We start from the raw sequence: 15,466 nt of genomic DNA, 5'->3' as shown, positions 1-15,466 counted from the left end.
TCGCTTTCCCTCCTAGGATGTTCACCAGGTAAGATAGTATTTAAGTTTTTGAATCCCCCCCCCTCTTTTGTCGTTTTTGCATATCAACAACTTAAGACACATTATCTCAGTGTATTGTATAATCTGATTCCCCATCAGATATGTTATCTGATAAAAAAATAAATAAATAAAATAAATAAAGTTAGTACGCAGAGCATTACATTTTAGGCGGATTAGATTTATTTTCTGAATTAATTAAATTTTCAGTGACATTAGAAATGAAAAGTAAACAACTAATTACCGTGTTACCAATTAATTACAATTTTATTGACTAATAACACACGCAAGTAGTTGTTTTCACTTCACTGCTCATATCTCACAACATAATATTCGCTCCACGTTTTGTAAATATAATGAACAGCGCGGGACAAGCCTCATATACTTCAGGCGCTAAATTAAACAATAGTAGTGTTGGATCAACGATTTCATAATACAAAAGTAACCGTTTTCACTTCATGGCACATACCTCGCAACATAATATTCGCTCAAGTTTCTAACACAGTACAAGTACTTTGTTTTTAACGGCGTATGAAATGTAACGTATATTTCAGGCTCTGTGATTTAATAAATTAAACATTTGTCACATAGTGCCAACACTTTCGTAATACAGTTACTTATTTCTTCTTAGATTCTTAGATTTTAATAACAACAGAACGTCTATGAGACAGAGTGGAGAGACTCTGTTAGAGATGAGTCATTAAATCTAACTGCCCTCGTTTGAATGGAGGCTGGAAGCCTGAAAGAGGTGATGGGGCATCTCTCGGATATGGGAACAATATAAAAGACTAATAAAAAAAAAACAAAAAAACTCGGATATGGGAACAACAAAAGTATTTTTTAGCTTGTTTTCTCGTTATTAAACTAATAGCGATAAAACAAGTGAAAAAATACTTTTATGCCAGAACAAGAATATTCGTTTCTGCGCATCCATATTGTCCATTCGTTGCTCCAATCAGTTCACAACACAAACGTAATATCCAGTACTTCAGGTACAATATATGGATAGCCTATGTGATATATTAAAAAAAAAAAAAAAAAAAGAACAATTGCCAGATTTCTATTATGCGATTTTTAATGGCTCGAGAAGTCTTTCAAAGAACCAAATATAAAATTTCATAAAATTCTATCCACTGAGAGTCGAGATATTACATGCCGGCAGATGGAGTGACAGATAGATAGATGGACGTGATGAAGACAACAGGCGCTTTACGCATATATGATAACGTCCCCAAAAACACATAGGCAACCTCAGCATACAGATGACTCTCTGTTTAACCCCAATCGTTTCTTCCCTTCTACGTCTCCCCTTCCTGTTTAAGCCTGAATGCACCACCGCGAAAACAGTTGCCATGAAGACAAATAAGGGATGTCTGTGTTTCAGTTTAATTTCAAAGTAAAGCTCCTTAAATTTATTTGAAAAAGCGATATTCGTTCTCGTAGTACCCATTTTCTATATACCAATAGCACGTAGTTTTCTTATTCATAGAACCCTCAACACAATGTTTCAAAAATTCACCACCACTTATAGTAAGGAGAAATGCAATAGGCGGCCATTCATTATTCTTCCATAATCACGCTATGCAGTGCGCGGGGAGAGAGAAGCCTAGTAAGTGACCTTTAGTCGCCTGTTGTTTTTATCCATACGATAACAAACGAGCCGAGAATCCCAGAGCGAACATGGTTGTTAATCTTCACATCAAACCAATACATCATCCCTGCCCTAGTCATTAGTACAATGGCGGTTCTCAAAGCCAGTAATGAATTTAAAGTACTTGATGTTGAAATGCAGATTCCGGAACCTTTCTACTGAGCAATTACCCATTTGCAAACATAAGGGGTAAGAAAGTGTCCTGATGTGTTAAACGTTTTGATTACTTTGGTAACAGTGCATCGGTTCGCACAGTTACTATGGGTGCTCTTTATCGTGTATTATGTCTATACAAATATGTTTCGCGATCAATTTGCTTTGGCTATAAAAACTCTGGAAGGAGAGTTGCAGAAAGTTTTTTTTTTATTATGAGAACCCCAAACATGAGAGGTATTAGAACCTATACTACACTAATTCTCAAGAAATACGTATGAAGGAAGGTTGATCCAGAAAACGGCAGTTGAATGAACAAACGAGGAAGATGAAAAGTTGGTTCTGTGGGTTTGAAGTTGAACAGTAAATGGATGTTGGCTGTGGCAGCACGTGTTTGAAGTGTTTTGAAAGAAAGAGCTGGAATTATAGAAGTCAATTCAGAAGAACAGTTCCCATAGAAGTATCTGTAGAAAAGGGATGCAGCAGAAACAGTACGTCTATGAGACAGCGAGAGAGAAACGCTGTTAGAGATGAGTCATTAATTAACCTAACTGCTCTCTTCTGAATGGAATCTAGAAACTCAAGAGGTTGTGGGGGCAATGTTCCATGGTAGGGCGGATTTGCGATTTATACAGAGTGAGCAGCTGTTTGGAAGAAAAGTAATGCCTAGAGCGAAAGAAAAAACCAAGTTTTTTAGATGCGGAGGAAGCAATATTTGTAATGTACTTGTGCCAAGAGAGAGATTAGAAGTCAGGGTAATCCCCAAAAGAGATATATCATTTTGCCTAGAAATCGGAGTGTCACCAAAGATAAGCATAGGAGCAGAAGAATCCTTTTTGCGAGACATAAAACAAGACTGAGTTTTAGAAGGATTGAAATCAACTAAGTTGTCTCTGCCCCACTGAAGAATTACCTGAAGAACCGCATTTAAGGAATTGGCAGCAGATTTTCGAGAAGTTGAAGCTGATTGAGCAGGGCAAGGTTTCTCAAACTGGCAAGTGGAATGCAATGTGCTATCATAGGCAAAACTATGGATAGGATTTCCAGTCAATGGAAGAAGGTCATTAATATACAAGAGGAAAAGAGTGGGGGAAAGAACTGAACCTTGGGCGACACCGGTATTAGTGGAGAAGTTAGAAGACAGAGAGCCATCTACCACCACCCTCAGTGAGCGATCAGAGAGAAAGCTCGATAAACAATTACAAAAAAGGAGTTAAGAAACCATAAGATGGAATCTTCTTTAGAAGACCTTTATGCCAAACACGATCAAAAGCCTTTGAGATGTCAAGAGCAATTGCTTGTGTTTCACCGAACTTTTCCATTGAATTTGTCCATAAATGGTAATATAAGCCAGAATATCACCAGTGGATCGACACTGACGGAATCCATACTGGCGATCGTTGATAAGACTGAAGGTTTCTAGGTAGTTTAAGAGTTGGCGGTTAATTGATTTCTCCATTACTTTAGAAAGAGTAGAAGTAAATGCAATGGGAGGGACTTGTCACCCTGTTTTAGGAACTGGCTGGATATCAGCAAATTTCCGAACAGAAGGAAAAACACCTTGGGAATAAGAAAGTGAAAAAAGGCGGCTAAGAACAGGAGTAAGTTCAGGAGCACAGGTTTTGAGAACAAGTGGAGAAATACCATCAGTACCTGGAGCTTTCTTAGCATCAAGATTCTTCAAAATCCTTCTGAGATCCTTTTGACGGAAGACCACAGGAGGCATTGACTTGGGCGTGTTGGGAATGGTGGGAGGTGTTTTACCAAGATCATTAGTACAAGAGTTGGAAGAAAAATGGGATGCTAGCAGGTCAGTTTTATCCTTGGCTGAAGTGACAACAGAACCATTTGGTTTTGACAGAGGTGGGAGCAGAGATGGGCAAAAGTTGCGGCCAATAGCTTTGGCAAGAGACCAGAATGCTCGGCTACCATTAGGGCCAGAAGCAAGTTTTCTACTCTTAGCCTGCTAAAAATCTAGTTTGGACTGATTAATAATTGCTTTACAATTGTTGCGAGCTTTGGTGTAGGCAGAAAATGAAACCGAATAATTAATTAATCAGCCTTTGCACATTTATTGGAATACCAGAGTTTAGATAAAGGACGATATTTTAAAGTAGTGTGGGATAAAGGATTCTATTCTTACAAGAATAATTTCACTGACACAGTCTGAGCAAACGTTGACATCAGAAGTTTTGAAACAGTAATCCGACCAAGGAAAAGAAGAAATGAAATCTCGCAGGTCATTTCATTTTGCATTCTTGTAATGCCAAATAATACGAGGTTGGGAATAGCCATGATAAAAAGGCTCCATTGGAGAAGAGACAATCACGAAGTTGTGATCTGAGGTGCCTAAAGGACCACTCACTTCGACCGTGTACTTAGAAGGGTTGTTTATGAAAAAATGTCAAGCGTGTTGGCTGTATGGCTAGGATTGTCCGGTATTTTGGTAGGTAAATGAACAATCTGTGCGAGTTCATTAGTAATTGCAAAAGCCTCAGCATCTCGACCAGCTGGGTTGGTGTGACTAGAAAACTGAAGCCAGCTGGAGTTGTGAACATTAAAATTACCAAGGAAAATTACCTCACTGTTAGGAAAGTTGGACTGGAGAAAGTCAAGTTGCAAAGAGAGGAAGTCAAAGAGATCCAAGTGATTAGTGGAGTTGGGAGAACGGTAGAGACAACAGATGAATTTGACACAATGAGACAGAGAGATTTTAAGCCAGAGAAGATCGAAAAGAGGAGATTCGAAATTACTAAGTCTCTGACAGTGAATATCAGAACGGACATATGCACAAGTACCACCTTTGAGGCGAAAGGAATCATACAGCGAATAATTTGGGGAACTGAGATGAGCAGTAGTTGAATCATCCGATAACTGAGATTCTGTCAGAAAAGGTACATGGGGTTTGGCAGACTGCAAGTGGAAATGGGCTTCGTTGAGATTAGAACTGAGACCAAGTATATTTGTGAAATGAATTAGGAAGTGTTTGGGAGGTTTAGATCTTTTCGCAGATAACTTACTCTATTAGTTTGACAATTCATTGTGTATTCAATAGTAAGACAAAGTGGGGGGGGGGGGGGACATGCTGTATGAAGTAATGAAATTTTTGGATATGGCGTACACATGGTAAGAATATACCCAGATCCTTGACATAACGTGGCCGCGACAATTCCCCCCCCCCCGAATACACACTACTCGGACTTCCTCCAGTCACTATCTGGCAGAGTAGAAGTAGCAAGATTATACACTAGATGATCCGGAAGCCTTCTAGAGAGTATACGTTCGGTCCTGTGTACTAACTAGCGGCCAGCCTGCGAACACCGTTTTAGAGCTGTACCGTCGAAATGTAAGAAAGATTGGATCTCGTCATGATGTCCATCATAATCTCAAAAGTCATTAGTCATACTGCATGATGGAAGAGATGGGGAAGGGTTGACCGGAACTTAGCTCTGGAGACTAAACATGGATTCCACCACTTGAGGCCTCCAATAAGCAAAATGGTGGTATTGCACCGGTTGATGAGTCATCTACCACCTAGTATTTCCTGGTAACACAGAGGGACAGCATTCTTCCATGTGATATGGGCGCCACACCTCGACCCCTTCTTACGTTGGTTCACACCTGGGTGGTCACCCACAGTGTGCTTGCGCATGGGGGGGTTATACTCAGGATTACTAACAGTCCCACCATCGTGAAGGTGCAAGCAGAGGATTTGGCTGACACACCGTCCGGATTTCGCCGAAATTGGGCCCACTTGACTTGAGTGTCAGTCGAATATCAGTTCCATCAGCGTTTTAGACTCCCAGGTAGCAAGTACAACTTGTCTGGCATATCTGAGAGAATTTCTGTGACAACCTCTAGGATAACTACGTAACAGGTTTTTTTTTTTTTTCTCCATAAAAATCTAATAATTCGTAACGAAGTAACGGGGATGGGATCAAGACTGTTGTTGAGAGGGAAGCGAATGGGCCCAAAAATATATATATATATATAAATCTTACGTAATATGAGACTGTTTCCTATTAAGAAATAACAGGATTGTCCCTTCATGAAACTTGTGAGCAACCCCGTTTCTCTATGTTATTCACTGATTCATTTTTATGTTCACTATTTTGATTACACTGATTTTGATCAACTGCCTCAGGCTTTATACACTTTAATGCAGCCTGATTTTGTGAGAAGAGAGATCAAGTAAACAATCAAGTTTTTTTCTACAGTACGCAAATATTTTAACACAAACAAATGTTTATAAGTAAACAAAATTGATAAAAAAAATATATATGAAAATGTTTTGAAACGGTTATTCTGATAATGGATTTTTATTGGTATACAACTGATAAAAACAAACGGTTAATCAACAAATATCTTCATATTTTTAAAATATACGAGAACAAAAAGTGTGAGTATCGAGACATATATATGAATTTTTTGCTGAAGAGCACTTTATACTCAAACAATATTTTTAGGATGACTTTCTTATCTAAAAAAAAGTACGAAATAATAATTAGAACATTTAATAATAAATAAGACTTTTGGTACATTTTTATTAAAATTTTAAGTGACACTTCTCAAATATTTCTTATGTGGAACCGCTTATTTTGATCAATGAAATATTTCTCGTGTAATGTAGATCTTTACAGCTGTTAAGCAGAATACTTGAATACAGTGGAATTCGTGGTAATTCTATATGAGTAATTTTTAACTAATTCCCCCAACTCCAGCCCTCAGAACAATTCATTGTATGCGTAGATATTCGGAAGACATAATAACGAAAATGGTTTAAATTCTAATTCAATCGAACTGGCTTTGTTCACATGCTTTGCACGTTCACCACAATGTGCGCGCGCATGTCTCCTCAATGGGTGTTGGAAGTTTACCTCCGGCTGCCACTACATATAGTAGTAGCCAAGAATTTTACCTGAAAGTGATGCCGTGTTCCCCTGCACTAGTTTCAAGGTTAACTGACTATTTACATTACTCAACGAAAGGCTTACACGGGTTTCAAGGATTAATTATAGAATTAATATGGATTTAAACTAATATCCATTTATTTCTGAGTTACGCAGTTAGGTATATGTAAGTCAAGGTTAGGTTAATTCATACGTAGGAATGAAATGAATGGAATTATAACAAATTTGACACTTACTGCTTCTTTCTTCTTTATGTCGTTAATATGTAATCTTGGAGAATGAAACTCTGAAAGGGGCATTTTTGCGAACAACTCTACAACGTATTCCTCTACAAAACGTAATAAAATATGTGATATTAAGACTCGTTTTGCAACACTTTCAATATCAGGAAGTTATTTAAGAGACACGTGTTATATTATCAGAAATTATACGCTAATGTGCCATCTCGTGGTAAGAGAACAAACTACACAAAAAGAGTTTCATTTTTGTGAATATGCAAAATTACTTCTAGAATTTAAATCGGCGGTGGGGAGATATTTAATTTAAGAACTTGTTTTCTTCACTGCTTGTAGTGGATAAAAAATAAATATTCGCAGATAGACAAGCAAATATTATACATAGGACGAAATGAATTATAAATCCGATGTAAACTTAATGGCGGTTTACCTAGCCAATGTATCTCTGTAGCAGGGGTAGCCAGCCATTTATGTTCACGTATTGAAGACACATGTATCAATTAACGTAGCATTTCTCAAACTTTTCGGTGAATAGGGGAAACCCTGGAGCCCGCCAAAAAAATAATAAAATACTTTGAAGCATTTCTCAAACTGTGATCCAAGGATCCCTGGATCAGTAATAATGTCGAAGTTTCTTCTAAATGTTTAAACACAGAAAAATAATCTACAGCATTAGAAACAAATTTTTAAGTATGGGGTGTGCGGAAAATGTTTCAAGCTAAAAGGGTTCTTATATCACTAAGTTTAAGATCTACTGGCTTAAAATACAAGAACTATAAAATCAGGCACAAAAAAATAAAATAAAATAAAAATTTAAAATTCTGAAACAATCGTTTGTCTTTAACAATTGATGCAATAAAGACTTGTGTGTTGAAGTGGGGTGGGGGCCTTATTCAGTAAACTTCGTAACCTTATACGAATTGCTCTTTCCAATTATGAAAGCACTTGAATGTGCTGGTGGACGAGTTTGATGTCAATTTAAAACTGGACGTAGATGAGAATGAAAAAAAAAAAAAAAAAAAGCATAACGGTGTAGGTATAGCTCAAAAGATGCATACAGAGTTGTTAAAATTAAAGCATCCCTATGTAGAGGGCTCTGGAGCGAGTTCTAAGGCTCGTACTGAAGAGAAATTTGGACAACAGGTACAATAAGGAATGCCGACCGGGCTAGCCGAGTGGGTAAAGTACCTGCCCGGCAACCCAAAGGTCGCGGGTTCGATTCTCGCCTCGGGCTTGGATCAAAGTACTGCAAAAACCTTGGGAGGTGCAATATGGCCACAGAAGCCGATGCGCCAACAACTACCAAATCAAAAAAAAAAAAAAAAAAAAACAATAAGGAATGCGCTCGCCATTTATTAGGGGGAAAAAAAAGTAGTTACAAAATTTGTCACTGTATGGCGCGTAACTATCTTAGTTACGATTATGCAAATAACTTACGTTATGTGCATAATCGTAAGTTATTGCCACAGCGCCAGTACTCAGCTCTACAATACTGTATAAAAGCAAAGCAGTGTTTTCAAAATCATACAGTAGATGTTTGCCTGCACTACAGCAGCAATGCCAATAACGTTGCGGGAAAAGGCGCTATTAGTAGAGCTGTATTATCAGAACAGCAACATTGCAGCTGCAGCTATCAGAGAACTCCGGCGTCAGAAGGCGTTGACCCATGACTGCTTGTGCTGTCCGCAAAATGATTGCGAAATTTGAAGCAACGAGACATCTTGGTGTTCAACCAGGTAGAGAACGAAAACGAGTGGACTCCTCTCGTGTTGAAGGTGTGGCTATGGCTGTCATGGATTTATCAAGTCAATCTCCATGTGGTAGCGCAAGTGTTTCTCGTGAAGTGGACATGCCGTATTCCACTGTAAGACTAGTAATGCGTCAGGTGTTGCGGTACTATCCGTACAAGATGCACATGCTACAGCAGCTAAAGCATGATTGATTGATTGATTGATTTAGTTTTTAATGGCGCATTGGGCTAAAGCATGACGATGCAGATATTCGTTTCACATACACACTTCAGTTTCTGGCGCGAATGACAGTGGATATCACGTGGCCATGGAACATCCTTTGCAGTGATGAAGCCCACTTCTGCTTAAATGGACAAGTGAATACGCACAACTCTGGCATTTGGGCAACAGAAACCCTCGAGTTATCCAAGAGGTCCTGTTGCATTTTCCAAAAGTGATAGTGTGGTGTGGATTTACGGCCACATTCATGATTGGGCCATATATTTTGAACAGATAACATCGACTGGACCACGCACCTGTTCCGTCACTGGACAGCAATATTATGAAATGTTGGCAAATTACCAGAGCTGCAACAACGTGGGTGCCTTCAGGATACCATATTCATGCAAGATGGTGCGCCACACTCACATCCACCGTCGTGTCCAAAGATTGCTAAGGCAACACTTTACAGACGAACGGGTCATCAGCCGTTGTTTCCAGACATCTTGGCCACCCCGATCACCGGACCTCACCCCAGGCGTGCGCCTCTTGCGCCTGTGCGGAAATCCGCCACTGGTTGTGAGGTTTTTTGAAGAACCAGGTGTATCGGAAAGGATGTCAAACTCTGGCAGATCTGAAGGACAGCATTAGACGTCATGTGCTGGCTATTCCATTTGGCATGTTACGTTCTGCTGTACTTAGAGAATGGAAACTGTTGTTGAACAAAATGGAGGACACATTGAACAATTGTAGCGCTGTTCGAGTGATTTGTATTGCCACAGCGCCATATAGTGACAAATTTTGTATTTTTTTTTTCGAATAAATGACGAGCGCATTTTTTTTATTGTACCTGTTGTCCAAATTTCTCTTCAGTACGAGCCTTAGAACTCGCTCCAAAGCCCTCTACATAGGGATACTTTAATTTTAACAACCCTGTACTTCATTAAATATGTGATTTAATCGTATCCTTAAACAATGACTTATTTGCGCACAAACGCATTTAATTCCTCATAAACGAGGCTTTTTTCCGTCATTATAACTAGCCATAGAGTTCGTCAACTGCATGTCTGCAAAAACGAAACAACGATCTTTCTTATAAAATGCGAAATTGATTGAATTTCTTAACCTTAATTAAAATCAAAATGTCATATGAATTGATAAAGTTGTGCATACCTTGTTGGCATTCATTTAAAAGTGGCATTACAGTATGTGAAACATTTACTCTAACTTCATTTATTACTATTTGTTTCCATTTAACAAAATGAATTGTTATTTATATCCGTAAATCACTAACTTATTATACTTGTTTACAGCTGTAAATAAGTTATTATTGCATAAAATTCATTGAAATATGCTTCTCCAGAACTGCTTCATCAATGAGTATACATAAGATCTCGAAATAAAACCTCTCAATCCCCGAAGGAGCAGGATTGAGAGGTTTTATTTCCAGGTTTTATTTACTGTGCATGCACCTAGGGCCCTTAACGTAGCAGAACCCATGCCGTATATCTAGCTTCATTCATCAACTTCGGTTCATCATTTCTCCCTGATGACGTTGTCTTCCAAGGCAATGTTGGACGAGGATTCTCCAGAACTCTTCTTTCTTGATAGTTACAATTTTTAACCATTCGTATATTCGCGCGAACGAGATACGACTGTCTGTGCTGCATATACCTTGTAAATCATTGTAAATAATTAAATAACACTGAATTGCGTCACCTTGAATGACGTACCTGCGAATGGCAGCCACTATGCTCTAGTATTCGAGTAGTTCTAATCCCTAAGTTCACACCCATCGTAATTTAAATGTTCACAACCAACGTCTCGTTTTCATTTGACTCACCCTCGTATCACATGCTCGCAATAACAACGTCGTCTATCATTCACTCATTGTCACTACCTTATTTTTTTTTTTGACATGTCGGATTCACCGAGCTACGTGCAATGAGTCATCGTGTGATCTCTAATAACTGGAAATTTTTTGTAAGGGGCAACACGTAAGTTCTTGTACTGCAAAAAGAGCTCCACCTGAAATCATTACAGCAAGTACTTCGATGAAGTTCACGAAAATGTTAGTTCTGGTCTCATAAATGTTATCCGTTAGTTTCAATGACCCATGCAAATGTTGAGTGTGCGGATTTCGTGGAGTTCACGGGTTGGCAAAGTTGAATTTTAACAAAAAGTTGCTAAATCATCTAGAATTAGCATTCGACGCCCAAATGTTAATTTTAAATGATGCAACATTTAATATTAGAATGGCTAAAAAATGCAACTTTTTCTGCATCTGCCGTAAAAAATAAATAAAATCGCTAATCACTCGTACATTTCCCATAGCCAAGTGACCATTTAACTCCGCTTTGAATTTTACCACACTCAGCCACTTGACAAGTTCTTTATTCCAGTGATTTCCTACACGTTCGAAGGTAAACTGCACGAGATTCGGCCTCCTCATTCTCCAGTATTTCCTATTTGTGCGACTTGGTGCCTTATTTCTCGACTCTCCCGCTAGCATATTCACATAAGCCTCGTTCGTTCACTTTATCCCACTCCCACAGCGCCTTTTACAGCTTAATTAGGTGTACTAGTTAGGTGACCTAAGATGTTTGTTGCCAAGCTTTGCTAAATAGAGACTTCTAAGCCGTTCTTCTTATTGGCATCAATTTGCGCTCCTCACCGCTCTAGTGAGATCTCTCTCTACTTGCAAAATTCCAATAAATCATAGACAGTACACCACATTCCTTCCCAGCAGCCTCTATACGAATAATGCAGCAAGTGGACTGCAATTACAAGGAAGTATTTTTCAGGTGTGGATTGAGTAGATGTTATCAGGTTTAGTGCGTCTACTGTCGAGCGCCCCTGACGGAAACCGAAGCTTAGTAATCTCTACGATTACTTCTCTGAACGCTTCCCATTTAGCATTTGATCTTAATTCAGCTCACTCCGCAATGCGCTACAAAAACCGCCTTTAAGAATCTCGCCCTATTAGAGGCGAGGTTTTAGAGTATAAGCAACGTTGACTGAATTAGAGTTAAACTAGCGTTGTCGCTAAACTTAAAGCTCGCAGCTATAAATGTTTTCTTCCCATTTGCATTTAACATCAGCTGGAAAAGAATCAACTGTCTAAGGACCATTGTAATCAACTTTGCAAAGCAAAATCTCTTCCCTCTTATTCTTGGCAGTGATTCTCTTTAAATAAATCTCACAATCACTGCCACCTGGTGGTTCCTTTATCCGATTCCTTTATCAAATAGTCACTGCTGATAATCAGATCAAGAGTACTGCTTTTTTTGTTGTTGTTCCTTGTTGTTGCACTGGTATAGAAATGTCATCCAGTGGCTATAGCAGTGTTTTCATGAATAAGCAGCCATAACCCAGAACTTCAAATCAATATGTGAAAAATTAAAATCCCTCATAGTACGTTGTGATTTACTGGACCACACTATATGATTATATAGTTGTCTGTTGTATTCCTCGCAGTTTGTCCTATAGCATACTCTTATTCCGATTTTTGTTTCCATTATTCGTCATACCAGATTGAATCAGCATAACACTGGCGTGATGTTGATTCAGTCCGGTGTGACATGCAGCGGTGTACACAGTCCATCTATGGGTGCTTATTTTCAGGAACTTCTCTTTTGCTATAGTCTATAACTTCCATGCTTTTTCTTCTCTTAAACCGCCAACCTCCCTTGTCATCCATTCTGGAGTCTCCTTTCGTGGAGTGAACGCATTTGTAGCTTTCAGCGTGTATATATCCTTTGAATACCGTACTTCAGATAATGAAGTCGTATCCATCAACACAGCTCTAAAGAACTTACTCAATCCACCACAGTTCCTCTCTTGAAACTGAAATCCTCATCTGTTCTTCTGACCACGTAATTTGCTTGCACACTACCTATTTTATGACATTGTGAAATATTACTATTCGTTCTCCACTGTCAAGATTTTGATGTAGTAAGAACCCATACTGAGAACTAGGTCGAGAATATTAGGATCCTTTGTGTTTCTCTAACACTAATGTACAACGATTCAGATGGGTCATTGAATTGTTGCATATTTCAAGTCTACAAGAAGTAGGATTCAAGTCGCCCGTGATGGTGAGGCAATCACACGTGTTTGGCAATTTTTTTTTTAGTTTTTAAATTTGTTATATCCTGGATAATTGTTTAGCAAGTAACGAACTCCAACTCTCATATTACCTTTATAAGTCATCTCTCACAGCACAAATACTCAAGTAAGCCAAATTAGTTTTCACTCCAAGAACAGGCTCGAAGGAGCCTTTGATAAAAAGCATAACAAGCCCCCCCTTTCCCCTTCTATATCTCTTGAATATGCTGTTTTCACCATAATGAAATTCTTCATCTTCCCTCTCTCTCTGACTGACAATGACATAATATAATAACATCATAACGCTCAAATTTTCGCACAAAGTTAACGTCCGTTCGTTAACTTTGTCGCACAAAAGTTAACGATTTTAATGGTGTGGTTCCCTGTCTCAAAGCGTCCCAGTGTCTGTTCCGATGAACACGTCTTGCGGATGTGTTTTTGTAACTGCTTATGTTAACTGTTAAACACATTGTCATCTTACAACTCTGCATTGTGAATATCAAGATTCATCTATTGCTTGCTCTCGAAAGTAGTAGATGGCATTTTTAGATTGTTCTGTATGATCCCTAATTTTTTTTTTTTTGCAAGCGTAATTGAAACAATGAATATGTAGGTTTTGTGAGAAGTAAAGCAGTTTGCGTGTAGATGCAGAATTGGCAAAAATGAAATTATCTAGATGTTGTCACACCATCCGAACTGCAACTTCTTTCAAATATTCAGCTTCAGAGTTTAGCTGCTAACCGGACATTTGACAGAGGAACAAGAAACTCGGGTGATATCACCAGGTAACCAAATTGATTGTGCTACTAAAACAGATGTTTTTAGAGAAACATTAGCATAGTCATGAAACTTTATTGTACGAGTCAAACGAGAGTTGCGAAATTTGAGCTTGGAATATTTTTTTTAACCACGACGGTATCGTTACTTTCATTTATAGCAGGAAGATGAATTGTAGTTCAAAGTCTTCGCCGTTTGCAAGATATGATCAACATAATCCAGTTTTTCCCCTCAAAGGGGAGGGAAGGCTGTATTTTGCTATGCGATAAAAGCACCTATGCATAGGACTGATCTGTTGAAACAAGTGCTTGAATAAATGCGGATTTGATTTGATTTGGATTTTTGTGGCGCAAAAACAGCAAGGTTATAGTGCGCCATGGAAAGAATAAAATTCAAAAAAGATTAGACTTGTTAGTTTTAAAAAAGGTTACTTCGTGTAAAGTTGCATGTATATATACAGACATATCAATACATAAAAGCAAATTGTATATTTCATATGAGTGTATATATATTGATCGATTTTAAAAATTTAAAAACTGCTGACACATTGTCGTTGTCATTTAAAATCTGACTGAGTGTATATGGCTCAGTCAGATGGGTAAAAGCGCTAAAACGAGCATTTATAAAATTGGTACAATCGCATAAAATGTGTTGGACGGATAAAACGGTGTCGCATTGCTCGCACATAGGAGAGTCATCAGCCCTCAGCAAAAAGGAGTGTGTAACATGACAGTGTCCTATGCGGAGCCAAGCAAGAACAACTTCCTCTTTGCGATCCCTGCGTGAGCTGGACCGCCAAGGATGGATCACAGGCTTAATTCGACATAGTTTGTTTGTAGTAATCAGTCGATGCCACGAATCTTGCCACTGAGATTGTAGGTTACTACAGATCACTTGCCTGTAGTCTGTATAGGGGACTAACAGGTCAAGATTATCCGTCAGGGCTGCCGATTTGGCTGCAATGTCAGCAAAATCATTTCCTCTAATCCCGATGTGACTGGGGATCCAGCAGAAGCGGATATCGAATCCACTTCCATAGAGATTGTATATTATCTGCTGAATTCGGGACAGGGCTGGATGGTTAGTGTGTGACATCGCTGATAAAGCCTGTAGTGCACTCACTGAATCGGCATATATAATACACCGTTGGTAACGGTGTTTTCTTATGTGATCTAGAGCTAACTCTATGGCATGCAGCTCTGCAGTATAAATACTGCAGTCAAGGGGTATCTGCTCTGATATGGTATTATTTGGAAAGACAGCAGCAGATCCCACATACGATTCTGACTTCGAGCCGTCTGTGTAGACTGGCAAGAAGTCAAAATGTTCTGCACGGTGTTGTGAATAGAGCTGCAGGTAGACAGAACGGAGTATTAGACTTCGTCGCAATCTTGAGCGAGAAGTCACATGCTGGTGTTTGTGCATGCCAGGGTGGAAGGGGCTCCTTCGGTGATCGAGCGACCTTGTCTACCGAGATGTTAAGCTCACTGAGTAGCTCTTGGACACGAATGCCGAATGGGCGATTACCGGTCCGTCGTGTGTTGTAGAGATTTTCCCATCGTGGCTCGAAAACGGATGTCCACGTGGGATGATCTGGCAGCGACTTCAGCTTGAAGGCATATTGTAGAGACAACTGCATTCGTCGAA

General features: G+C 39.0%; 1 protein-coding gene across 1 annotated transcript in view; it reads right to left on the bottom strand.

The window, feature by feature from the left end:
- Window positions 1–7,109, bottom strand: part of LOC150091273 (hexokinase-2-like) — a 50,327-nt gene extending 43,218 nt beyond the window's left edge. The window contains exon 1 of the mRNA XM_090375088.1: window positions 6,987–7,109. Coding sequence (XP_090231214.1) covers window positions 6,987–7,049 — 63 coding nt within the window. The 5' untranslated portion in view covers window positions 7,050–7,109. The remainder of the gene's footprint in view (window positions 1–6,986) is intronic.
- Window positions 7,110–15,466: the final 8,357 nt, after the last annotated feature.

This window comes from Mastigoproctus giganteus, chromosome 1 (genome assembly GCF_048544385.1).
Source record: "Mastigoproctus giganteus isolate SK-2022 chromosome 1, ASM4854438v1, whole genome shotgun sequence".
In the NCBI taxonomy this organism is placed as follows: Eukaryota; Metazoa; Arthropoda; class Arachnida; order Uropygi; family Thelyphonidae; genus Mastigoproctus; species Mastigoproctus giganteus.
The sequence above is the reverse complement of the archived record's forward strand: the minus strand, read 5'-3'. Positions and strand labels throughout refer to the sequence as shown.